General features: G+C 43.0%; 1 protein-coding gene across 2 annotated transcripts in view; it reads right to left on the bottom strand.

The window, feature by feature from the left end:
* Positions 1-8,014: 8,014 nt before the first annotated feature.
* PTPN11 (protein tyrosine phosphatase non-receptor type 11) overlaps positions 8,015-26,780 on the bottom strand; it is a 94,392-nt gene continuing 75,626 nt past the window's right edge. For both annotated transcript variants that reach the window (XM_030821438.1, XM_030821439.1), the window contains exons 14-16: positions 15,629-15,741; positions 13,098-13,199; positions 8,015-12,079 (exon numbers count right to left, since the gene is read on the bottom strand). In XM_030821438.1, coding sequence (XP_030677298.1) covers positions 13,130-13,199; positions 15,629-15,741 — 183 coding nt within the window. In that variant the 3' untranslated portion in view covers positions 8,015-12,079; positions 13,098-13,129. The remainder of the gene's footprint in view (positions 12,080-13,097; positions 13,200-15,628; positions 15,742-26,780) is intronic.

Below are 26,780 nucleotides of genomic sequence, written 5' to 3'. Positions count from 1 at the left end.
CTTTGAAATCTAGTCTTTGGATTTCTTCTTACTCCATAGCCTAGACTTCGTGGCTTCTCTTGTGATATCAAATGATTCTCGAGAGATGAGCTGACCCAAGCATGGGCATAATTTCCAACAGCCTTTATCTCCACATGGAAATCCTCCAGTGCAGTGGCGCATGGTGGCTCATATCTGTAATCCCAGCACTTTGGGAGACCAAAGTGGGAGGATCACTTGAGTCCATGAGTTCAAGACCAACATGGGCAACATAGTGAGATCATGTCTCTATAAAAAAAAAATTTAATTGGCTAGATGTGGTGATGTGCACCTGTGGTCCCAGCTACTCGGGAGGCTGAGGCAGGGGGATAGCCCGAGCCAGGAGTTCGAGGCTGTAGTGAGCTATGATTACACTGCTGCACTCCAGCCTGGGAGACAGAGCAAGGTCCTGTCTCTAAAATAAATCAATAGTCCTCCAGAGCAGCTTGTCTCAAACTGCAAATGCACCTATGAATCCCCTGGAGATCTCGTGGATAAAATGCAGATTCTGATCCAGTGGGGCTTGGGTGGGATCCGAGACTCTGCATTTCCAACAGTTCCAGGCCAGGCTGAGGCTGTTGATGCACAGGCCACACCTTAAGTGTTACTCTCCATTTGCCCCCCAACTCCATCCCAGATCCATTATTTGCCCTGCTCTGGGCCGGGGAGGCTAAGCCCTGCAGGCTGCAGCACCTGCACAGCTTGGCCACCTGGCCTGCAGATGGGCTGGAACAATGAGCGGCAGCCCTGGAGATCAAAGGGAGGCAGGAGAGAGAGGTCAGTGCATTTGGCGCTTCCCCACTCAGCCCTTCTGGGGCTGCAGCTCCAGCAGGGGAGTCCTTCTCCATGGCTCCAGGTCTTTCCAGATTCCAGGAATACTGTTCTTCCATCCCTGTATCCTTTTTTTTTTTTTTTTTTGAAATGTAGTCTTGCTGTATCGTCCAGGCTGGAGTGCAGTAGTGCTATCTCAGCTCACTACAACCTCCACCTCCCGGGTTCAAGCTATTCTCCTGCCTCAGCCTCCCAAGCAGCTAGGATTACAGGCACGTGCCACCATACTCGGCTAAAATTTCTGTATTTTTAGTAGAGGTGGGGTTACACCATGTTGGTCAAGGTGATCTGCCTGCTTCAGCCTCCCAAAGTGCTGGGATTACAGGCATGAGCCACCATGCCCAGCCTACCATCCTTCTATCCTTAAAGCCCAAGGGTACTGTGATAAGCAGAATAATGGGCCCCCAAAGATGTCTTCATCCTCATCCCTGGAACCTGTGAATATGTTACTTTACATGGCAAAAGGGACTTTGCAGATAGTATTAGATCAAGGATCTTGAGGTGGGAAGATTATTCTGGATCATCTGGTGGATCGGATATCATCATCAAGGTGTTAATAAGTGGGAGAAGAGGCAGGAATGTCCAAAATGAGAAATGTAACGTGAGAAAGCCTGGACTGGCCATCACCAGCTTTGAAGATGGACGGAGGCGTCACAAGCTAAGGAATGTGGGCAGCCTCGAGAAGCTGGAAAAGGCAAGAGAGCAGATTCTCCCCTAGAGCCCCCGGAAGGAAAGCATCCCTGCTAATGCAGGTGTAATGAGCTCCCTCCTGATGTAGGTCCCTGGTGTTCCACCCTCCCACGTTGCAACCCTGAACCCTGCTTACTTACACAAACAGTCCCTTCTTAAAATTCTCTTCAGTTCAACCCTTGTGAGTGAACTTCATTTTCTTCCCAGATCCTGGCAGATATATGGCACCTCAGATACAACTGTAAAATGTTCAAGACTGAACCCATCACCTTTTCCCCAAATCTGCTCTTCCTTTTAGCTGTCTAGTCCTCAAACGTGCCCAAGCTGATTCCTGCAGCAGGACATTTGCATGTACACATCCTCTTTCCTGAAATGCTCTCCCTCCAGATCCTCACGTGGCTGACTTCTCTAGAATGATGTCATTCACTCGTTTGTTCACTCACCCATTCATACCTACCCTGGGCCAGGCACTGTTCTAGGCACTGGGGATACTGCAATAAACAAGGCCAACTCCCAGTCCTCTTGGAGCTGGCATTCTCATGGAGAAGACAGACAACCCATCAACAAATAAAAAGAGCAGAATAGGCCAGGCGTGGTGGCTCAAGCCTGTAATCCCAGCACGTGGGGAGGCCAAAGCGGGTGGATGTCTTGAGGTCAGGAGTTCAAGACCAGCCCTGCCAACATGGCGAAATCCATCTTTACTAAAAATACAAAAATTAGCCGGGTGTGGTGGCGTGTGCCTGTGGTCTTAGCTACTCAGGAGGCTGAGGCATGAGAATCACTTGAACCCAGGAGGCGGAGGCTGCAGTGAGCTGAGATCCTGCCACTGCACTCCAGCCTGGGCTACAGAGTGACACTGTGTCTCACAAAAAAAAAAGTGTTTGATATATATTGTTGGGTGAATGACGGCATGGTGAGGTAGGAGGCATGGAAGAGGCCACAGAATCACGCAATGCTTCTCAATCAGGGGAAACACTAAGGGCCTCCGGGGGAATTTGGTAATGTGTGGGACGTGTGTGGTTGTCACAGTAACTATGAACACTATTGACATTTACTGGGTGGAGGCCCAGGAAGCAAAGAAATCCTAAAATATACCAGAGAGTCTGATGCAGTAAAGTTCTGCCCACTCCAAAAGGCCAGTAAAGAATTTGGCTTTTATTCTGAATGTGATGGGAGGCCACTGGGGAACAGGAGGGCAGCGGAATCCCATGTGCATGTTTAACAGACTGCTCTGTGGGGAGAATGGCAGAAGTGGGGTCTGAGTGGAGATGGGGAGGCCACATAAGATCTTAGCAGATCAGAGCTGGGTGCGGTGGCTCACACCTGTAATCCCAGCGATGCAGGAGGCCAAGGCAGGAAGGTCACTTGAGGCCAGGAGTTTGAGACCAGCCTGGCCAACATTGTAAAACCCCAACTCTGCTAAAAATATTAAAAAATTAGCCGGTCATGGTGGCGCATAGCTGTAATCTCAGCTACTCAAGAGGCTGAGGCATGAAAATTGCTTAAACCTGGGGGGCGGAGGCTGCAGTGAGTGGAGATCACGCTACTGCACTACAGCCTGGGTGACAGAGTGAGACTCTGTCTCAAAAAATAATAATAATAAATTTAAAAATTAAAAAACTTAGCCAGTATGGTGGCCTGTGCCTATAGTCCCAGCTATTAAAGAGGCTGAGGTTGGGGGGATCCCTCAAATCCAGGGGTAGGAGGCTGCAGTGAGCTATGATGGGGCCACTGCACTCCAGCCTGGGTGACAGAGCAAGACCATGTCTCCAGTGGGGGAGAAAAAATTCTCACCAGGTTCCAGGAAGATTCCCTACCTTCTCGTCCTTCAGAGATAACAGAGGCTCTCCATGGTGGTGGTAGCAGAGCTAGGGAGAAGCGACAAACTGTGGATATATATTTTGGAAGGACCATGAGCAGAAGTGGCTGGGGGGCTGAACAAGCAGGGTCTGGAATGGGAGTGGGAAGGAAGGAGTCAAGGCCAACCTCTGTGTTTTTTTGTTTGTTTGTTTTGAGACAGAGTCTCACTCTGTCACCCAGGTTGGAGTGCAGTGGTGCAATCTCGGTTCACTGCAACCTCCATCTCCCAGGTTCAAGCAATCCTCCTGCCTCAGCCTCCCAAGTAGCTGGGATTACAGGTGCCCGCCACCACGCCCATCTAATTTTCATATTTTTAGTAGAGATGGGGTTTCACCATATTGGTCGGGCTGGTCTCAAACTCCTGAACTCAGGTGGTCCAACCACCTTGGCCTCCCAAAGTGCTGGGATTGCAGGTGTGAGCCACCGCACCTGGCCAGTGCCACACAGCATGAAGGAAACCACCCCCTTGATCCAATCACCTCCCACCAGGTCCTTCTCTCAACATGTGGGGATTACAAGTCAAGATGAGATTTGGGTGGGGACACAGAGCCAAACCATATCACTATATAAACCCGCTGACAGTGTTTGGCACCTAATTGTCAGTAAATTAAAGGAATTATCATTTCCTTCAATCCTTCATCTTAAGGTCTTGATCCAGGCTCCCTCCATAGCTGTTTTGTTTTCCATCTTGTATTCAGCCTATGTGTGTCTCCTCTCCCTAAATGGGCCACAGCCATAAAGTCCATTCAGACAGGGATTAAGACAAGTATTTATTTGTATTCCCCAGAGCACCTAGCCCAATGCCTGGTTCATTGTACTCATTAAAAAGTGCTTGAATGGGTGCATGCATGCATACTGCTTTGTAGTTTTGAATATGAAAGAAAATCTGAAATAATTCTCAACTCACTCACCAGGATAATGAAGACTGGTCTCACATGGTGGCTGAGACAAGGTTTCAGCATCCTGGGAGTGCTGAGAATGCATTTCCCAGGCTGTTCTCCCCATCCCCACTGAGAATTATAATCACAGCAAGGCCAAAACTGCAACTCACACATAGGGGTAGCTATCCCACATGCACCTATAAAAAGGCATTTGATTGAAATTGATCCTACTGATTCAATAACCCCAGTCATGGCAGTCAGTTGTAAAGAATTAAATATCTTGGCTGGGCACAGTGACTCACACCTGTAATCCCAGCACTTTGACGGACCAAGACAGGAGGTTTGCTTGAGCCCAGGAGTGGGAAACCAGCCTGGAGAATATAGTGGGACACCATCTCCACAAAAAATTTTAAAAAATTAGCTGGGTTTGGTGGCGCATGCCTATAGTCCCAGCTACTCGGGAGGCTGAAGTGGGAGATAACTTGAGCCTGGCAAATAGAGGTTGCAGTGAGCCAAGATCACACCACTGAATTCCAGCCTAAGCAACAGAGTGAGACCCTGTCTGAAATAATAATAATAATAATAATAATAATAATAATAATAACAATAATAATAATAATAAAATATCTTTATTCCTAAACTCAAAACAAGACAGAACCAGAATTCAATAGGCAAAAATGCCAAAAGACATGAAGAATTCCCAGAAAATCACATGAAAACCACATGCAAAGACGCTCAGCCTCACTTTAAAGAGAAATGCTGCTGGGTGTGGTGGCTCACACCCTATAATCCCAACATTTTGGGAGGCCAAGGTGGGCAGATGACTTGAGCTCAGAAGTTCGAGACCAGCCTGTCCAGCATGGCAAAACCCTCTCTCTACAAAATATACAAAAAATAGCCAGACGTGGTGGTTTGCGCCTGCAATCTCAGCTACTCGGGAGGCTGAGGCATGAAAATTGCTTGAACCTGGGAGGCAGAGGTTGCAGAGCCAAGATTGCGCCACTGCACTCCAGCCTGGGCGACACAGCGAGACCCTGTGTCAAAAAAATAAAAAAAAAAGAGAGAGAGAGAGGGAGCCGGGTGCAGTGGCTCACTGGTTCACGCCTGTAATCCCAGCACTTTGGGTGGCTGAGGTGGGTGGATCACCTGAGGTCAGGAGTTCGAGACCAGCCTGGCCAACATGGTGAAACCCAATCTCTACTAAAAATACAAAAATTAGCCTGGTGTGGTGGTACATGCCTGTAATTTCAGCTACTCAGGAGGCTGAGGCAGGAGAATCACTTGAACCTGGGAGGCAGAGGTTGCAGCGAGCTGAGATCCCACCACTGCACTCCAGCCTGGGGGACAGAGTAAGCTCAGGTGACCCCTTCTCTGAATTCTAACCTCACTATAATTCACTCCTCTATGCAACCATCAATTTAAGTTAATAATCTTATCATTGTCTATTCTAATCAAATGACAAATATTTGAATATACATGTCTCCCTGACTACACTGAGCTCCTCAGATGCATGAACTATTTTATTCATCTGCTTCCCGATGCCTAACCGTTATTGGGGATTTAATCTTTGCCAAATGGAAAATTTGGATCCCAAACAAACTCTGTTTAGTTCAGTGTATCTATGGTCTTACCAGGTAGAAATGACATCATGTCTGCGCATCACATACAATTCCTTTGTCCGTAAACTGCTCACAGATCTTGCAGTATGGTATTGCTTTCTTGTAACCCTTATGTCAGTAGCTATATTTTCTATCATGATGATATGTGAGGATTTAAATGATCTGACCTCCAATGACTTGAATATTATCAGCTCACTGGTAACTGTCACCACTGACAAAATAGCAAATCTCTATTTCTGGCTCATCCCATTTTCAAATTCAGTGTTTGGAAACTTAGCTAGTTCCTAGGGGAAAAATAACAGCACCTGCGAAATCAAACCATTCACTTGAGGTCACAGTCCCCTTTTTGCTACCCCCTCATAGAGGCGAAGAGATGGATGAAAGCATACATGTCATATGAGCCAACAGTAGACCCTCACACCGGAAGCTTTTTCATTCACAAGAAGACCACGTTGAATAATTCCTTATCTCTCTGTCCACATGATTTATTGCAGGGATTCCAGCTCTGCCTTTAATGTACTCATTTTCTTGGGAACTCCTCTTGTGAGTAGGAACTACACAAAGAGAAGGTCATTTCATGGCATGGCCAAGGACAAGATATTGTCACTGCCCTCTAACATGCAATCCAGGACCTCAAGAAGGATTATGTGGAATGAGGTGTCTCCAAGCAATATTGTGTACGGCACCTCTTCTGAAACCCAAGGGTAATCACCAAAAACCCCATAGTAATCCTCTGGTGCAATACACACTCTTAGCCCCTCTTCATGGCTCTTATCTTGTTTGGACCTAGTCGTCTCACTTATGTCTTTTGTCTTGGCTCTGGGCAGCTTCAGGAACTGCCTTCTGACGTGTGCAAGGCCTAGCTCCCTGGTAGACAGGCACCCTATCAGGCTGTTTCGGGCAGTATTCCTCCCCAGGGCACAGGTGTAGTGCCTGGTATTTTGAAGGTGCTCTGTTATTTTTATTTATTTATTCTTTTGAGAGAGAGTCTCACTCTGTTGCCTAGGCTGGAGTGCAGTGGCGCAATTTTGGCTCACTGCAACCTCCGCCTCCTGGGCTCAAGCAATTCTCGTGCCTCAGCCTCCCAAGTAGCTGGGATTACAGGCATGCGCCACCATGCCCAACTAATTTTAGTATCTTTAGTAGAGGCAGGGTTTCACCATGTCGGCCAGGCTGGTATCGAACCCCTGGCCTCAAGTGATCCGCCCGTCTTGGCTTCCCAAAGTGCTGGGATTACAGGCATGAGTCACTGTGCCTGGCCCATGCTCTGTATTTCTGAATGGACAGGTGACAGGACTAACAAACTAAACCAGCTAGATTTGATTAGATGCATTAAACAATTCAGATGACACTGAGAGGGGGGTCATAGTATTTTACAGTGTAAATATGTAATCCAAATCATTCTTTATATTTCTAATAAAGAATAACCACCTGTTTTGCTGTCTATAAAATGGTTTCTTTCTGCCCATGTCAATGCACACTGTTGTCAGAACAAAGTGGCCCTGTTGGTATGTGACCTAAACCTACTCTAAAGGAAGAGCTGATGTCCCATAGCAGATAATTTACTCTTCCTCCAAGCCTCCTTACCATCCCTTTACTTCTTATTCCCACCTAATACTATTTACATTCAGTTCTGTGTGTTTTCTAACAATTTCCTCTGTGTGTGTGTGTGTGTGTGCGCACGTACACACACATATATACTTTTTGGGGGGATGCAGTGAGAGTAGGTGAGAAAGGGTCTCACTATGTCACCCAGACTGGTCTCAAACTCCTGGGCTCCTGGGTTCAAGGAATCCTCCCGTCTCAGCCTCCAAGTAGCTGAGATTACAGGGGCGCACCACCATGCCCAGCATTTCTTCTATACTTTACACAGACTATACTTTTTAGTCTTGATTTACTCATATGTTCTCCCAAATAGAACTCCCTATCTCCTAAAGCTATTTCTACAGGAAACACTCAATGAATTCTTGAGGAACTCATGCCTTTATTCTATATTCCAAGTCACTTCTAGATAAGAGCTGCTAAATGTCAGTATTTTGCCAGTGTGAGAAGTGGAGTGACCAATAATCACATTTTTTTCCTGGACATTTCTGATGAAGCAAACGACAAATGCCATCATATAAGAAAATGGTTTTATTCCTAATTTTTAGTTCCCATACAGTTTACAAATACACTTTTACTCTGATAATACAGCTTTGCAACTAGCAAAGCAGTTGCACTAACACCCATAAATATAGGTGGGGAGACAATTAACATCCACTAATGTTTCTCTACATAAACTATTCTTTTAATGTCATTTTTTTAAAAACAGTTGCAAATAGACTACATAATATACGCGGGCAAAAAGGCAATTAAGTGAATCTCTTGAAACACTAAATGTATAATAAACAGCATATTATCAACATTTACATGATTCACATCAAAATGATGACATCCTAAAACGTATTCCTTTTAAAGGATAGATTTATCAATAAAATATTACATATCTTTTAATACTCTGGTACAATACTTCATATACTGCAGGAAAATTAATTGTAGGTCTAGTCATCAGCTTAATCAGGGATCCTTTTCCCATTAGCTTTTATTAATAAAAGAATCACAATTAGGTCATAAATAAACAGGCAAATTATTAATTACATGATTTGAGGCTTAGGATGAAAACTTGTCAAAATTAGTTTGATATACAGCAAAGTTATACAACACACTAAAACCAACTGTTCAATAGTTTTTGCCTTGTGTGAACTGCCCGTAGTGAAAAAGGAACAAATTTTTAGTGATGAAAGATACAATAAACTATATTTTGGAACTTTTCAAGAGGAAGAAAGAAAAAAGATTTCAACAAAATTAAGGGCAAATACAAATTCTAACAAAGGCATCCTGACATCAGGGAGGCCATGTGCTTGCTGTATGTAAAACTTGATTCCCCCAACAACACACAGAAAACAAAAGCTGCACTGGCTTTGTAGTTATGTCTACAGTCTAAGTTTCCCTTATGGATACTGAGCTACAACAAAACACTTCACAATTGCAAACCTTTCCACATCCCCCTGAATTAAAAATAACTCAAGATGTTATTAGTTCTTAAAATCCCCAATAAAATAACCTCTAAAAATAACCTTGACCATTTTCCTGGCTGTTTCCCCGAAGCAACTTGGCTCTTTAAAGAATGCACACACACCAAGAAAGTCCTACCCATGTCTTTTCATCCCCATTTAGCCACATTTGAAAAGACCTTGGTTTCAGTGGGAGAGATGACCGTAAGTTTCAGAAGGGCCACACACTGGACATGAAGTGCCTTTTAGTTTTTAAAAAAAAAAAGTTATTAAGACTGTGAAATTTGGCTTTTTTTTAAAACTCTAATACCATGTGCCAGATAACTCTTTCACCCCAAAATATAAAATCCTATGCTTATAATTTTAAAATCCTCAGTGAGCTATGGAATATTGTGCATATTTAATACCCACCAGCAACCTAGAAGTAGATGGCATCCATGTGTCTGTCACACCGACTTTCCAAATAACCTCATTCACCCATTACTGACTGCTCTGGCCCTGGGCTCTCTGACTTCCTCAGAAACTACCTCTTTGGAACTTTCCTTTCCACAACTTTTTTTTAAACCTGCACCTCGAGCTTTCTCCATCATCCCAGCCTCTCTGCCTGATTCCATCTCATGTAAAGTAAACTCATCTGAGAACCTGCGATCACCTTTTATCAAGCACATGATAAGCCGTAGCAACCTAGGGACTATGATAACTCTGGCCTTGGCCTAAGTTTACATAAGAACATGATAGTTTGCTAAACTCGTGGAGGGAAATCTAAATGAAATCAATATCTTATAACAAAACTAGCCAAGATCAGTTATTTCCATTCTGAGTATAAAAGCAACTGATCTTAAGCAACAGGCAGAGATGTTAATGCAGAAGATATATTTGTACAATCAAACTCTTGTGTGCTGGTGAAAGACTTTACCCCTAACGTCAAGTCAAGACAAAACCAAAGCAAAATGGAGAATGAGTTGATGTAACAATGCGATAAAAAGAACAGGATTCAAGCTTCTTGCTGCAAATACTGAACTGGAATCTTTTTCTTTACAAGTTTGACTAGAAGACAGCAGCCACACTTCCCTAATAAGGGAATACCTTCAGGCCACACCTGTGTTCTGAAGCAATTCAAAGTTCAAGGAATATTGGGGGGTGAAGGTGGGGGCTGATATACATTTTGTCAGTGAGAATGGCAGCCAAACTACCTCAGAGTCTCAAGAGACTGAGAGACCTCAGAAAGGAACCACTACCAGGGCTGGATCTAGGCCTTCCTTTCAGAAGCCAAAGTCAGAAGAATCCAAAGAGGCCATAAATTTACGGCAAAGATGCCATAGCATTATTACCGTCACAAAAGTCAACCAATGATATTTTCATTGAAATATCCACACGAGATGATTCAACATATGAGGCAAAGAGGGATGTCTTTGGAGAAGGCACTTAAGGCAGAACATTAGCAAATCTTACTGGTTGGCTAAAACAAAAATGAGCTCATTCAACCTGGCTGGAGGCCTGTTAGGGCTGTTCCTTCTCACTGTGGCCTGACTAAAACCCAGTGGCAATAAGAGTCACATTTCCCAAGTATGGGGTGCCCCAATGGGGTGGTGCTGCTCTCAAAAGCCCTGTGTCCCTAAACACATCCATCCTCACAAGATCAGTTTCCCCAAGTGCTGGTTCCAAAAATAGGCTCAGGGGTGGCAGAAATCATTCAGGAAGCTTCTTGAAGGCCCTCTCTTTATTTCTTAGTCTGACTTTCAGCTTGTCCCAGCTACTGTAAGCAGCTTCGGCTTCCCAAGGTCACTAGCAACTTCTACTTTTGCTAATATCCTTGGTTTTCTATGGCACTGGTTGTGACCGTCTGTTAGACTAGTGGCCCCCCACTTAACTGCACCTCTACTTCACACCCTTTTCTTGAATCTGAGCTGGGCTTGTGACTTGTTTAGTAACTAGAGGGCATATCCCAGCTCTCTTCTGATTAGAAAAAATCATCATCATCATCATCATCATCATCATCATCATCATCAATAGAGGGAAGTAGAAGGGACACTGTGATAATTCTGGACTTAAGTCTTCAGAAGGCCTGGCCATTTCTGCTTTTGAGCTCTTGGGAGCTCTGAGCTGCATGTGAGAGGTCTAGCTACCCTGCCAGCAAGGCCACTGAAAGAGACTACACGGAGAAGGAGAGACTCAGGACTGCAGGCAGAGAGAGAAGCCCAGCCATCCCAGTCTCTCCACCAACCTGCTGACCACATGAGTGGCCACCTGCAGGCTGGCAGAAGAACAGCCCAGCTGAGCCCAGCTCAGATTGACAAACAGTTGGGGGCGGGTTTTTTTAAGCCACTAAAGTTTTGGGGTAAGTTTGTCAGCAACATTTGACAACCAAAAACACTGGTCATTCATAGATGCCTTTTTTCTAAGTACAAGACAATTACTCAAATGCAAAGAAAATATGGCAAACGTTTTCCCACCACAACCTTCTCAGTCAACAGCCAAACTATAATTGGTCAATGGCTGGAAAAAAGAAAAAAAAAAAAGCCATACCTCTTACCTTAATTCATAAGTATCCATGATTCTTTTTCTATGATTCTTTAATGCCAGTGCAAAAGTCAACTTCTGACAGTCTCAGGCACTGGCTTAATTCTCATGTGGCCAAAAATAGAAGCCATCAAAATGAATTATCCACTACTGGAGATATGATGGTAAATGAGATTGTTCTCACTTTTCTAGGATGTTGTTACTTAATTTTCCCAAATCATTTCTTCTTATCATCCTCAACAATGAGGAAAAAAAAAATTAAACTGGTTAAGGGTATAAGAAAAAAAACAAAAGCCTATTACTAGAATTTGAATCCCCATAATCTGCAAAATACAGTACACAATTTAACTGCTTCCTCAATTTAAAACAAATTCTATAAAATATAATGTTGTCTACATTGTAGAGATGATTTCTTCTTATCTGAGGATGAGTAATTGGGAAGCAGGTATTGTTGAGTTAAAATACAGTGGTCTTTAAATGGTTTCAAATTTTGCTTATCAAAAGGTAGTCAACCACAATGCAAGCCTTCCAAATCCAAATTCTGTCTTCACATAAACTTTCTTGCGTCTGTTCTTGATCTTTTTAGGGAGAGGGTGAAAGTCCACATCTGGGGAAGAAATAAGTTAAGAGTTTTTAAGGAACATATATCTAAAAGGTTAACAAAGCATTAGGTGATTTTAAGGTAGACTTGAAGCTTTTAACTACACTACCCACTGAAGTGGAATTTCGACATGAAATACTGACACTGAGTTTCTTTTTTTTTTTTTTGAGATGGAGTTTCACTCTTGTGGCCCAGGGTGGAGTACAATGGCACAATCTTGGTGCACTGCAACCTCCGTCTCTCCTACCTCAGCCTCCTGAGTAGCTGGGATTATAGGCATGCACCACCATGCCCAGCTAATTTTCTATTTTTAGTACAGATGGGTTGGTCTCTACTATTTTAGTTGGTCAGGCTGGTCTCAAACTCCTGACCTCAGGTGATCCGCCCACCTCGGCCTCCCAAAGTGCTGGGATTACAGGCATGAGCCACCATGCCCGGATAAGTTTCTAATTTATCATGAAAACATACATCACATACTTGGGTCATACTTAAAAAACGTAATTGACAGGGAGGCGACATATGGGAGAGATGAATCTCCAGCAGCAGAGCTAGAAGGGATGTAGGTGACCCAGTCGGGGGCCAAGTGGTCTAGCACCCCATGCCACACAGCCGGTCAGAGGCTGACTGAAATGAGATCTCAGGCTTCCTGACTCCGAACCACCCAGTGCTGAGTCCCCATGCTTCCCAGATCCCTACAGATCATCCCCCAGCACAGCCTGGGTTAACCAACTCTAATAAAAATTGCAGGAACAGTGATACCTGCACTCTACCACCAGTATCAGCCATTTCTCTGGAATAAGTGCTAGCCTTGCCTCATGCAGAATTAATTCTGTGTTTGATTTTAATGTTTAATGAACTCTAAACTAAAACCATCTTGGAAAAAGAAGTACAGGGAGAGGAAAAAGGAGCCTGGTTTATAAAACTCAATTATGGTACACTTTGCTAAAACATTCCAAAATTGCTTGCCTGCTTAAAAACACTGCCAATTATATAAACAACCAATAGAGTGCTTGCATTTAAATACCTATTTCTGTGCTGAAGTTTTGGCAGGTTTTCTCATCTGAAACTTTTCTGCTGTTGCATCAGGCCCACGTTTTCATAGACTCTAGCACTGTCTTCTCTCATTCTGGAGAGAAAAGAAAAAGACATTTACAAAAATGTAGACCACGCTGTTTAAGCTTACATGATATCTATAAAATACATACTACATTCTTTGGGCACCAGATATGGTACAGACACAGTTCCTGTGCCTAGGACCTGACATTCCCAGGGAGAGAAGAGATAGCCACACAGCAATATAATTACAGAGGCAGAAGTGAAATAAGGCTGGGCGTGGTGGCTCACGCCTGTAATCCCAGAACTTTGGGAGGCCGAGGTGGGTGGCTCATGAGGTCAGGAGTTTGAGATCAGCCTGGCCAATATGGTGAACCCCGTCTCTACTAAAAATACAAAAATTATCCGGGTGTCATGGCACATGCCTGTAGTCCCAGCTGCTTGAGAGGCTGAAGCAGAAGAATCTCTTGAACTTGGGAGGTGGAGGTTGCAGTGAGCAGAGATCACGCCACTGCACTCCAGCCTGGGCGACAGAGTGAGACTCCGTCTCAAAAAAACAACAGAAGTGTAATAAAAGCCTCAAGTCCTGGTGCTCCCTGGGGTCTAGCAGAAAGCAGGTTGTTTTAAGGAGGTCTGTAGGATGAGGCATTTGGATTACACTATGAAGAAAGGTTGGAAATGCACACATAGAATGAAATCCCATTAATTTCCAGTAGAGGGATCTGAACAGGCAAAAGCTCCAAGAAGGGAAAATACAGGAGCAGGACGGCAGTGATGACAGATCTATTTAGCCCCAGCTCAGGTTATGTGAAGGCAATGGGTGGTTTAGGTCCTAGGACGGAGGGCCAAAGCATCAAGATCCCAGACTCCTTTCTGCTGAGCAGGGAGGTGACATCAGAGCAGTCCAGGAGAGTGAGGAACCCAGCAGCTGGCGGGGCCAGGCTGAGAGGGGCTCCAGGACCAGTGTATCCTGGATCTGAACCCTACAAGGGGGATGACGGGAATGAAAGGCAGACAGGCTGTCTGTCACAGGCATGCCACTGGTACTGAGGGAATCATGACAGCTGACTCAGTCATGCTAACAGGAGGGAAGAGCTGTCTGGCAAGGACTCAGAACCCTGGCATTCCAGTTCCATTGCAAATTATTGCAGAGAGCAATTTAAAATATCAATTTTCCCAGGCAGTCCACTGGGAAAGAAAAGAAAAAAGGTAGAAAGAAGTGGCAGCTCGGAGGAGAAAATACCTCTGCTGTATAATTTCATTTCAATGTTAAATAGAAAGCAAATGTTAATACAAACCTCATATATGCCACCTAAAACATTTATATAGAATATTAAAATCTGCAGGGGTTTAAAAATCCACATCGGAAGCAAACAGAGAGATTCTTAGGGAAAAATAAAAGGTAAATGTTATACTAGCAAGTGACTTTCGAATATATGGAAGAATAATAACTTACAATTGCTATTCATATACTCAATTTAACAAATGCTTTCCTACCGTGTTTTAAACAAGGAGTCGGGAAGGATTTCTGGGAAGGACTTGAGAGTCAGTATTTTAGGCTCTATGTGCCATACATGGTCTCTGTCACATATGATTCTTCAGGCTTTGTTTTGTTATTGGGTCTCTGTTTTGTGTTCTTTTGTTTTACAACCCTTTAAAACCATTAACGGGCTATATAGTAACAGGCCATGGCCCAGATCTGGCCTTGCGAGCTGTAGTTTGCTGACTCCTGGTTTAAACACCCAAAGTAGATTTCTGTGGACTGGTGGCAAATGAGCAGATCATAGCTGGGCTGACACATTAGTGGTCAATTTATCTACTTTTATTTTGCAAAGAGCCTTAACACATCATTAAGACATGTGACCTTCCTTTGTTACAATCCCCAGCCCATCAAAAGAAAAATTAGATTCTTCTTGGAGAACCACCACTTGATATACTTAAAATCCCATATAATCCTAGCTAGCATAGCAATCAGCCTTAAGTTTAGGAATTTATTTTATTTTATTTTATTTTAGACAGAGGCTCACTCTATCACCCAGGTTGGAGTGCGGTGGCGTGATCTCAGCTCACTGCAACATCCGTTTCCTGGGTTCAAGCGATTCTCCTGCCTCAGCCTCCTGAGTAGCTAGGATTACAGGTATGTGCCACCATGCCCGGCTAATTTTTGTATTTTTAGTAGAGACAGGGTTTCACCATGTTGGCCAGGCTGGTCTCGAACTCCTGACTTCAAAGTAATCCATGAACCTCGGCCTCCCAAAGCGCTGGGATTACAGGCGTGAGCCACCGTGCCTGGCCAGCTTAGGAAAATTAAAATGTGGTTGAGATAGCATTAACACAATCCATAGATAGCACCAGTCACAGATACACTAACAGTGGGGCAACAGGAACGTGCACCAGTGAAAGGCATGTGCTACAAACTTGTGTTTTTTTGTTGTTTTTGTTTTTTAAACCTTTTTAAACCACCATGACCAGGTAAAAAGAATTTCCTTCAGCACTACTTACTCTGCACAGGGTGGCGTTGGAGTACAAGGCGGGAGGGGGCTCTGATCTCCACTCGTCTGGTCCGCTAGAGAATACTTAATATTTGTATATTCATGCCCTTTCCTCTTGCTTTTCTGAAATTTGGAAGAGTGCACGTGAGGGACAATGGTTATTTTAAGGGGATAAAAAGCAAAAAAGGTATTTTGCCCAAAAAAAGAAAAAAGAGAGAGAAAGAAAAAAAATTGATAGATGGGTTGAGAATACTGATACATTGACCAAATTGTTAGGGGATTCACCTTCTCAAGGTAAATACACAGTAGGAGTGAAAAGTACTTTTGAACCACAGAATTTGAAAGCACAGAGTCACGCATTAACTACTTACTGTACCGAACCAAATGTCCCTGTTTCTACAAGAGAATTCACACTTTCTTTGCCACATTAGCATCTAATCATTTCATAGTTCACGTGGAACACATTTCATGGTTTTTCAGGTAAACAGCTGGGAAAGGAACTCCGAAAATAAATTCACCCCAACTAGAAATGGCACACAAGAATGAAAGATGGTAGCACTCTTATCAGAAACAATAACACACTTCATTGTATCTCCCCTCACCCCTGGAAAAGACTCTGGCACCTTTTTTGTTTCTTTGGAGACAGAGCGTTGCTCTGTTGTTCAGGCTAGTGTGCAGTGGCATGATCTCGGCTCACTGCAACCTCCACCTCCGGGGTTCAAGCGATTTTCGTGCCTCAGCCTCCTGAGTAGCTGGGATTACAGGTGCCCACCACCATGCCCGGCTAACTTTTTGTATTTTAGTAGAGATGGGGCTTTACCATGTTAGCCAGGCTGGTCTTGAACTCCTGAGCTCAGATGATCCACCCGCCTCAGCCTCCCAAAGTGCTAGGATTACAGGCATGAGCCAACACACATCCGACCCACCTTTAAAACTTTATTTTTGGTTCTGATGATACCCTGGAGGGAAAAAGGCAAAGAAAACCAGCAGTCATGCAGTCTCATCTAAGATGTGGAGTGAACTATATTTGGTAGGACATCCAGTTAGGTGGTTTGTCACCCTTTTCTACTCCTATAGGCACCTGGAAACAGCCAACTCTGAAAATCTAATCCATCAGATGAGCATCATTATCTAATGTTGACTTCACTATAGGATTGCCCTTAGGGTAGCCATATCAAATACTAATGTACAAGCTAGGCCTGGTGGCACAGGCCTGTAGTCCCAGCTACTCGGGAGGCTGAGGCAGGAGAATTGCTTGAGCCCAGGAATTCAAGGCTGCAGTAAGCTATGATCGCACCACTGCACTCCGGCCTGGGCACATCTCTAAAAAATAAAAAATAGGGCTGGGCATGGTGGCTCATGCCTGTAATTCCAGCATTTTGGGAGGCCAAAGCAGATGGATCACTTGAGGTCAGGAGTTCGAGACTAGCCTGGTCAACATGGCAAAACCCTGTCTCTACTAAAAATACAAAAATTAGCTGAGTGTGGTGGTGCATGCCTATAATTCCAGCTACTCAGGAGGCTGAGGCATGAGAATCGCTTGAACCTGGGAGGCGGAGATTGCAGTGAGCCAAGATCAGGCCACTGCACTACAGCCTGGATGATGGAGTGAGACGGTCTCAAAAAATAAAAATAAAAAATAATTTTTTGTCTAATACTATTTGCCTCTGTTAAAGTAGCCAAACCAATTTATTAAGCGATAAAGCAGTCAGTAAGAACTTACAGTGTAGGGAACAAGCTGCAAAACACACATCTAAAGCAAAAATATTTTGTTTGGTTTATATACTATTTTAATTTTTTGAACAGCCATTTTCTTCAAACAAAAAGACTTGTAAATAACCATTCCTAATAGCAGTCGTAAATGTTTAGCACTGAAAAATCTTTGCCTATATAAGAAACAACCCTTAGAAAGATACAATATAATTCAAAATTAAATATTAAATGGAAGAATTGGCAAGAACTTTTGTTTGGTTTTGTTGTTGTTGTTTTTGAGATGGAGTCTCGCTCTGTCGCCCAGGCTGGAGTGCAGTGGTGTGATCTCGGCTCACTGTAGCCTCTGCCTCCCAGGTTGAAGCAATTCTCTGCCTCAGCCTCCCAAGTAGCTGGGATTACAGGTCTGCACCACAACACCCAGCTTATTTTTGTATTTTTAGTAGAGATGGGATTTCATCATGTTGGCCAGGCTGGTCTCAAATTCCTGGCCTCAAGTGATCCGCCTGCCTCGGCCTCCCAAAGTGCTGGGGTTACAGGCATGAGCCACCACGCCTGGCCCTTTTTTTTTTTTTTTTTAAAGAGACAGGGTCTCACTCTGTCACCCAGGCTAGAGCGCAGTGGTGCAATCATAGCTCACTGCAGCCTCAAACTCCTGGGCTCAAGCAATCCTCCCACCCCAGCCTCCCAATAGCTACAGGAATATGCCACGCTCAGCAAAACTTTTTTTATTTTTTGTAGAGACGGGGGTCTCATTATGTTGCCCAGACTGGTCTCAAACTCTTGGCCTCAAGTGATACTTCTGCCTCCGCCTCCCAAAGTGCTGGGTTTACAGGCATGAGCCACCATGCCCAGCCAGCGGAGAACATTATTTTAAAACTTATCCCGCCGGGCACTGTGGCTCATACCTGTAATCCCAGCACTTTGAGAGGCCAAGGCAGGTGGTCACTTGAGGTCAGGAGGTCAAGACAAGCCTGACCAACATGGTGACACCCCGTCTCTACTAAAAATACAAAAATTAGCCGGGCGTGGTGGTGCACGCCTGTAATCCCAGCTACTCAAGAGGCTGAAGCAGCAGAATCACTTGAACCTGGGAGATGGAGGTTGCAGTGAGCCGAGACACCACTGCACTCCAGCCTGGGTGACAGAGTGAGACTCCATCTCAAAAAATAATAATAAAATAAATTTTTTAAAAAATAAAACTTATCCTGAGGTTTAAAAATCTCAACTCACTTTTTAAAATAAAAATTTTAAATATATAATAAATAGAAACTGAGGAGTAAAACTGCTTTTTTACTCGATACTTTTTTAAAAGTAAATTTTAAAAACACATGACATGAGATCTACCCTCTTAACAAACTGTTAGATGTACAGTATTGTTAACTATATACCCACTGCTATATAGAAGATCTCTGAAGTTTTTTGTCTTGTATTAGTGAAACTCTATACCCATTGAACAGCAAATCCCTATTTCCCCCTCCCTACTCAATACTTCCTTGAAAATAAAACTCAGTATTTCTATTAACACATAAAGTGATTACAACAGAATTTTCTAGTGTGGAATAATTAGTACAAATGAAACAGGAATTACTTCAATGACTCAAAGGAATCCAAGGAAAAGCATTAAAATGTTGAAACTTTTTAGCTTATGTAGAAGACCAAGAAATAAAACAGACTCACAAATCAGATGGGCTTATCTCAGTACTGTGACAGCCCAGGCTGTGTTATAGATCAAGAGAAATTCTCAGGGAATAGGGATTGTTTTGCTTTGATTTGTGTTTGTGGAGTAGAGGGTAATGTGTTTCTGAGGCCTAGAAAATAATCTGAAATTGATCTGTCTCCACCCAAATTCAACGTCACAGCACAGTAACCAAGCCTTCTGCAATGTTTATAACAAATCTTATGGCCTTGCCAACTGACACACACCCAAGATTGAGAGAAAGGATTGATCACAAGACTCCAAAATCATCTGGTATTAAGTATCTTTCCACGTGAAGTAACTGATTACATTCATAAACCTTAAATTACAAAAAATCCAAAAGCCAAGAGCAGGAAGAGAGGGTAAAATGAAAACACTTGCCTTGATTACAGAGCAGCCTAGACTACTTGTCCAGTGCACTCTGGGTTCACATTTGAAGACTACAAACACCATGATTCCTTCCACTATCCAATCATGAAATCTTGCTGGTTTTACTTCGCCCTGTGCTCACTGTCAGTCCTGCCCACCCTGACCAAACCATGACGGGTTCTCACGTGCAGCACTGCAGCAGCTCCTCACTGGCCCCTGCAGCTGCTCAAGCCTGGTGCCCACCCATTCTTCACCCTCAAGCCAGGGTCCTCTTTCAAAATGAGGGTCTTTTTTTTTTTTTTTTTTTTTTTGAGACGAAGTCTCACTCTGTCACCCAGGCAGGAATGCAGTGGCACAATCTCGGCTCACTGCAATCTCTGCCTCCCGGGTTCAAGCGATTCTCATGCCTCAGCCTCCCAAGTAGCTGGGACTAGAGGCGTGAGCCACCATGCCCAGCTAATTTTTGTATTTTTGGTAGAGACAGGGTTTCACCATGTTGCCCAGGCTAGTCTCAAACTCTTGGCCTCAAGCGATCCACCCACTTCAGCCTCCCAAAGTGCTGGGATTACGCGTGAGCCACCACACCCGGCCTAAAATGAGTATCTTTTTACGTCATTCCCCTGCTTCAGACTCCTCAGTGACTTCCATTTCCCTCTAAATAAAGTCTAAAATCTGTAATATGGCCTACAAGCCCCACCTCTCCCTCCAAACTAAAAAATCTGGTCTCAGCTTACTTTTCCAATCCCCCCATCATACTCCACATTGCCCCCCAACTCCTTCTACTCCAACCATGCTGGATTTATTTCCATTTCAGGAACACAACTACTTAAATATTCCCAGTGCCTGGCACAGTACAACCTACTTTAATTAATGCAGGAATGAATGAACAAGTATGAAAAAACCTTTTCACTGGACCAAGGAGATGAAGGGAGCTGTGTGAAGAAACAGTAGGGCACATGGGGGCACGGCCTCATGTTAACTCAAATTTTACATCTGGTAAAACTTCAGTTCCATGAGGCAACAGCCATGGCTATCTTCTTCATTGTTACAACCTCAGCATCTAATCAATGTCTGCAACAGAAAAGGCACTCAAATATTTCTCAAAGGAATGACACCAAACAAAAAGAAAGTGTCTAATAAAATATGAGCAGCCAAATAGCAAGTGCCACACAAGGCCAGTTTAAATCTTGCTCGTGTAATGTTGCAACAACTCAAATTCAGCCTGTGCGATCCCATTTCTATTCTAGCTCTGCTATCATTATGGAATTTTTTTTTTTTTTTTTTTTTTTGAGACGGAGTCTTGCTCTGTCGCCCAGGCTGGAGTGCAGTGGCGCAATCTCGGCTCACTGCAACCTCTGCCTCCCAGGTTCAAGTGACTCTCGTGCCTCAGCCTCCAGAGTAGCTGGGATTACAGGAACATGCCGCCACGCCTGGCTAATTTTTGTATTTTTTGTAGAGATGGGGTTTTACCATGTTGGCCAGGCTGGTCTCGAATTCCTGACCTCAGGTTATCTGCCCACCTCAGCCTCCCAAAGTGCTAGGATTATAGGTCTGACCCATTACGGAATTTTTAAAAGTAATTTTTGTCCCACAATATGATTCGCTCAGAGAGAACACTGTTCAGATCTCTGTATACTGAAGTGTAGAGATGCTACCTGTGTTGTATGTATTTCCTTCAAACAAGAAGTACCTAGTTGGCAAATACAATTCTCACACGGATATAGGTTAGTAATTCTGAAATTACTTTACACCTATACCAGGGTTGAGCAAATGAGTAGGTAGATTGGTGATAATGAGACTGGGGTTTCTCCCTGTTAGAGAAAGACGTCACAAATAAGCAAGAGGAAGGCAAGAATGAGCCCTGCAGCAATGGATTAGAGTCTGAGACATCAGTATGAACTCATGTTTAGCTTAATATATATACAGATGGCCAGATAGAGAAAACAATTATAGATATATGTGAATCCATGGATTCATATACAGCCATATGTTTTCTAGCTCTATCTGCTGAGAGGAACTAGAAGCAGTGATTCCAGTAGCAATGAGCATACCCAACACCCAGACTGGTTTCTAAACCCCCGTCTAAAGTAAAAGGAACCAGGGCTCCATAGAAAAATGGATGACTCTAGGGCTGCGGCAGGGAAGAATATAAGAGGAGCCTGAAACATCTTTTGTAATGCCAAAGTAGAGAAGTACTCAGAAACGAGGGTGGGGACATGTCAAAGGACACGGGAGCCAATCTGAAGAACCTCCCAGTGACCAAAGCTGTTACAATTTGAGCAAGAAAAATAGATTATAACCTAAAGGATAAAATAAATATACATGCACCTCTATCAATATAAATAATGGAATAAATAAATGGAGAGAAGGAACAAATCTTTCTTACAAAAGGACTCTAAATAACGTATATAGAAACTAGTCATTCCAGTTTCAATTAAGCTCCAAGAGATGGAGCTTTATTTCCCTTCTCTTGAGTATGGTCTGAACTAAATGACTTTCTTCCAAAGAATTGAACAGGGAAAGGGGAAAAAAGTACAGGCAGTCCCCAACTTCATGATGGTTTGCCTTATGGTTTTTTTTATTTTATGATGGTACAAAAGCAATACAACCCTTCTGTTTTTCATTCTGAGTACAGTACTCAACACATTACATGAAATATGTAACATATTATAAAACAGGCTTTCCATGAGATGATTTTTCCCAACTGTAAGCTAATGTAAGTGTCCTGAGTACGTTTAAGGCAGGCTAGGCTAAGCTGTGATGTTTAGTAATTTAGATGCATTAAATGCATTTTTGACTTATGATATTTTCAATTTATAATGGGCTTATCAGGCTATAACCCCATCACCCCATCATAAGTTAAGAAGGATTTGTAATTATGCAGTGAGAAAAATCTGGCAGATACTAACTAAACAAACTGACAAGTTTAACATCACCAGGCCATGTTGATAACATTTACCTCCAAGTGATGAGAACACTTAACAATATACCTCTGTGGTATTCTTCCCAAAAATCCATTACTCAAGTCTAATCATGAGAAAACATAAGATTAAACACAAGTTGAGGGATATCCTACAAGATATCTGACCAGTACTCTCAAAAATCGTCAAGGTCATGAAAAACAAGGAAAGCCTAAGAAGCTGTCACAGATTGGAGAAGACTACAGAGACAAGTGACCAAACTCAATGTGTGATCATGAATTGGATCCTGGAACAGAAAAAGGATATTCGTTGGAAAACTGGCAAAATCCAATTAAACTCTAGAGTTTAGTTAATAGCAATGTATTGATGTTAATGTTTTAGTTTTGATACATGTATCATGGTTAGGTAAAATGTTAACTTCAGGGGAAAGTGGATGAAAGGTATAAGGAACTCACTCTACTATACAGAGATATGTATAATGCTCCTCGACTTTATGGGGATACATCCCAATAAACTCATCATAAGTTGAAAATATCACTAGTCGAAAATGCATTTAATGTATCTAACCTACCAAACACCACAGCTTAGCCTAGCCTACTTTAAACGTGCTCAGAACACTTACATTAGCCTATAGGTGGGCAATATCATCTCACAACACCTATTTTAAAATAAAGTGTTGAATGAAAAATGAAAAACAGAATGGATGTATTGCTCTCAAACCATCATAAAATCAAAAATCGTAAGTCGAACCATCATAATTCAGGGACCATCTGTACACATATGTGAGGTTTTAGAAAGAGGGAACTCAAATAGAGCAGTAATTGATCAGCTAATTAGCAATTCAAAGAACATTGTACCAGTACAAACAAGTAGACCCAGTGCCCAGATCTTGGTTTCAAAATACTACTCTTCACTAAAACGAATCAGGTTCCTTTGAAAAATGGCTGGGAAAGGAGGAGATGAGCCTAGACCATCTTCTAAAGTCTAAAGAAGTGCTTGAAAATGGAAACAGATCAAAAGGACAGAGTACCCAATCTGAAAAGGTTCCCACTAGCCAAATTCAAGTCAATTCAAGCAATAACAACAAAAACAGTAGTAAGGTGCCCATTCTGATAAACATGAATAAATAAATGAGGGAGAAAGGAAAGCCCTTCCTTATAGTAGGCTTGCAACTAAAAACAGAAAAGGGAATGATGAACCTTAAAAGTTCTAGAAGAAAGCATATGGGGAAAGCAACATGACAATGGTCATGGCAATGGTTTTTAGGATTTGATACCAAAAGCACAGGGAACCAAAGTAAAAATAAACAAGTGGAACAACATCAACATCCAGGCTAAAGTGCAGTGGCACCATCTTGGCTCACTGCAACCTCCACCTCCCGGGCTCAAGTGATCCTCCTGCCTCAGTCTCCCAAGTAGCTGGGATCACAGGTGTGTGCCACCGCACCCAGCTAATTTTTTATATTTTTGGTAGAGATGGGGTTTCACCATGTTGGCCAGGCTGGTCTTGAACTCCTGACCTCAAGTGATCCGCCCTCCTCAGCCTTCCAAAGTGCTGGGATTACAGGCATGAGCCACCATGTCCAGCGGGAATATTATTTTTAAAAAGAAAAAAATCCTGTCATTTGCAAGAACATAGATGACATTATGCTAAGTGAAATAAACCATCACTGCCTGATCTCATTTGTATGTGGAATCTAAACCAGTCAAACTCATAAAAACTGAGGTTAAAGCAGTGATTACCAGGGGTTAGGGGTGGGGAAAACAAGGAGACTTTGGTCAAAGGGTACAAACTTGAAGTTACATAAGATGAATACATTTTGGAGATCTAATATACAGCATGGTGATTATAGTTAATCATAACATAATGTGGCTGGGCATGGTGGCTCATGCTTGTAATCTCAGCACTTTGGGAGGCCGAGGTGAGCGGATCACCTGAGGTCAGGAGTTCGAGACCAGCCTGGCTAACATGGTGAAACCCCATCTCTACTAAAAATACAATAATTAGCCAGGTATGGTCGTGGGTGCCTGTAGTCTCAACTACTTGGGAGGCTGAGGTGGGGGAAGCACTTGAACCCAAGAGGCAGAGGTTCCAGTGTGCCAAGATCATGCCACAGCACTCCAGCCGGGGTGACAAAGTGAAACTCCATCTGAAAAAAAAAAAAAAAATGTACACTTAAAATTTACTAAGAGTGGCCTGGCACAGTGGCTCACGCCTGTAATCCTAGCACTTTGCAAAGCCGGGGCGGGCGGATCATTTGAGGTCAGGAGTTCGAGACCAGCCTGGCCAACGTGGTGAAACCCCGTCTCTACTAAAAATACAAAAATTAGCCAGGTGTGATGGCGGGCACCTGTAATCCCAGCTACTGGGGAGGCCAAGGCAGAATCACTTGAACCTGGGAGGTGGAGGTAGTAATGAGCCGAGATTATGGCACTGCTCTCCAGCCTGGGTGACAGACCAAGACTGTCTCAAAAAAAAAAAAAAAAGTAACTGAGATGTTGGATGCATTATTTAACTCAATTTTGATAATCATTTCACGAAGTATACATATATCAAAATATCATGGTGTACACTTTATATACAATTTTTCTTTGTCACTTATACTTTTAAAAGCTGGGGGAAAGGCAATGATGGAAACAGAAAATTGCCATTTGGCAAATACCACAGTAATAATTTTTTCAGGCAAGAATTTAATCAATGAATATAAAATTAGTAGGCAAAAAGTATTATGAGAGCCGGGCGCGGTGGCTCACGCCTGTAATCCCAGCACTTTGGGAGGCCGAGGCGGGTGGATCAGAAGGTCAGGAGATCGAGACCATCCTGGCTAACACGGTGAGACCCCGTCTCTACTAGAAATACAAAAAATTAGCCAGGTGTGATGGTGGGTGCCTGTAGTCCCAGCTACTTGGGAGGCTGAGGCAGGAGAATGGTGTGAACCCGGGAGGCGGAGCTTGCAGTGAGCCAAGATTGCGCCACTGCACTCCAGCCTGGGAGACAGTGCAAGACTCCGTCTCAAAAAAAAAAAAAGTATTATGAGAAATAGGTAATTTACGCAGTCTCCAGTATCTACCGACAAGATATTAACTTAAAAGGGAAAAATAATAACTTTATGGACAAGAGATTAACTTAAAAGGGAAAAATACATTTTTTCCTACGCCTGTAGTCCCAGCTACATTTTGCTCAAGTAACTTTATGGTGGACAAATTTGACAGACACCACCTTATTCAAGTGATCAAAGTTAACACCACTAGTAATGAATCAGATCAACAGTGTGCACCTGATGTGATGTACTAAGAAGACTACAACAACATTTCTGTGACAGTCCTGCCAAAAATGCATGACTAGAACATAGTCAAGAGAAAACACTGGACAAATCCAAACTGAAAGGCATTCTACTAAACAGCTGGCCTAAACTCTTCAAAAACATCCAGGTCATGAAAAATAAAGAATGACTGAGAAACTGTTCCAGATTAAAGAGATTAAACATACTAATAACTGGCCAGGTGTGGTGGCTCACACCTGTAATCCCAGCACTTTGGGAGGCCAAGGCAGGAGGGTCACTTGAGCCCAGGAGTTCAAGGCCAGCCGGGGCAACACGGCGAAGCTCCATCTCTACAAAAAATACAAAACTTAGCCAGGCATAGTGGTGCACACCCGTGGTCCCCAGCTACTCGAGAGGCTGAGGTGGGAGGATCCCCTGAGCCCAAGGAGGTCAAGGCTGCCGTGAGCCATAATTGCACCACTGCACTCCAACCTGGGCAACAAAGTGAGACCCTGTCTCAAAAAAGAGAAAAAAGATACATTATAACTAAATGCACTGTGTGACCCTGGACCCATAAAAGATACTAGCAGGACAAACTGGCAAAATTTGAAGATGGTCTATAGGTTAGATAATAGTATTATATCAATGTTAGTTTCCAGATTTCGATCATTGTATCAAATAATTGTGACATTGGTTATGTAAGAGAATGCCCTTATTTTTAGAAAATACACACATTTTAGAATGTGTAGGCTTAGATTATTTATTTTTTAAAATGAAATGATATTTAGAGACAAAGCGGTATAAATGTTTGTAACCAACAAACATTTTACTTTTTAAAATTTACATTTTTAATTTTAAACAGAGAGAATAAATGAATGATAAAGTTAAGTGTGCTAAAAACTTAACAGTCAGGAAAGCTGGGTAAAGAAAATTCCACAGACCGCTTTTGCAAATTTGAGGGTTTTTTTTTTTTTTTCACTACTGTAGTTGGAAGTTAACAAAAAAGTCTACCTCCAAGGAACTGGCAGAGCATGAGAACTGTTTATAAAAACTTGAGAATTTTCTCAATCTTGCTTCGTTTGCACTTTCCCCTGGATTCCCACATCTGATTTTATATTCTTCCTTCCTTGTGCTGTTTCTTTTCTTCCTTCTCCACAGCTCTTCACCCATCATTCCTTTTTTTCACTGATCCTTCTTTAGC

The sequence above is a fragment of the Nomascus leucogenys genome, chromosome 10 (genome assembly GCF_006542625.1).
Source record: "Nomascus leucogenys isolate Asia chromosome 10, Asia_NLE_v1, whole genome shotgun sequence".
Taxonomy (NCBI): domain Eukaryota; kingdom Metazoa; phylum Chordata; class Mammalia; order Primates; family Hylobatidae; genus Nomascus; species Nomascus leucogenys.
Note: the sequence above shows the minus strand (reverse complement) of the source record. Positions and strands in the feature narration are given on the sequence as shown.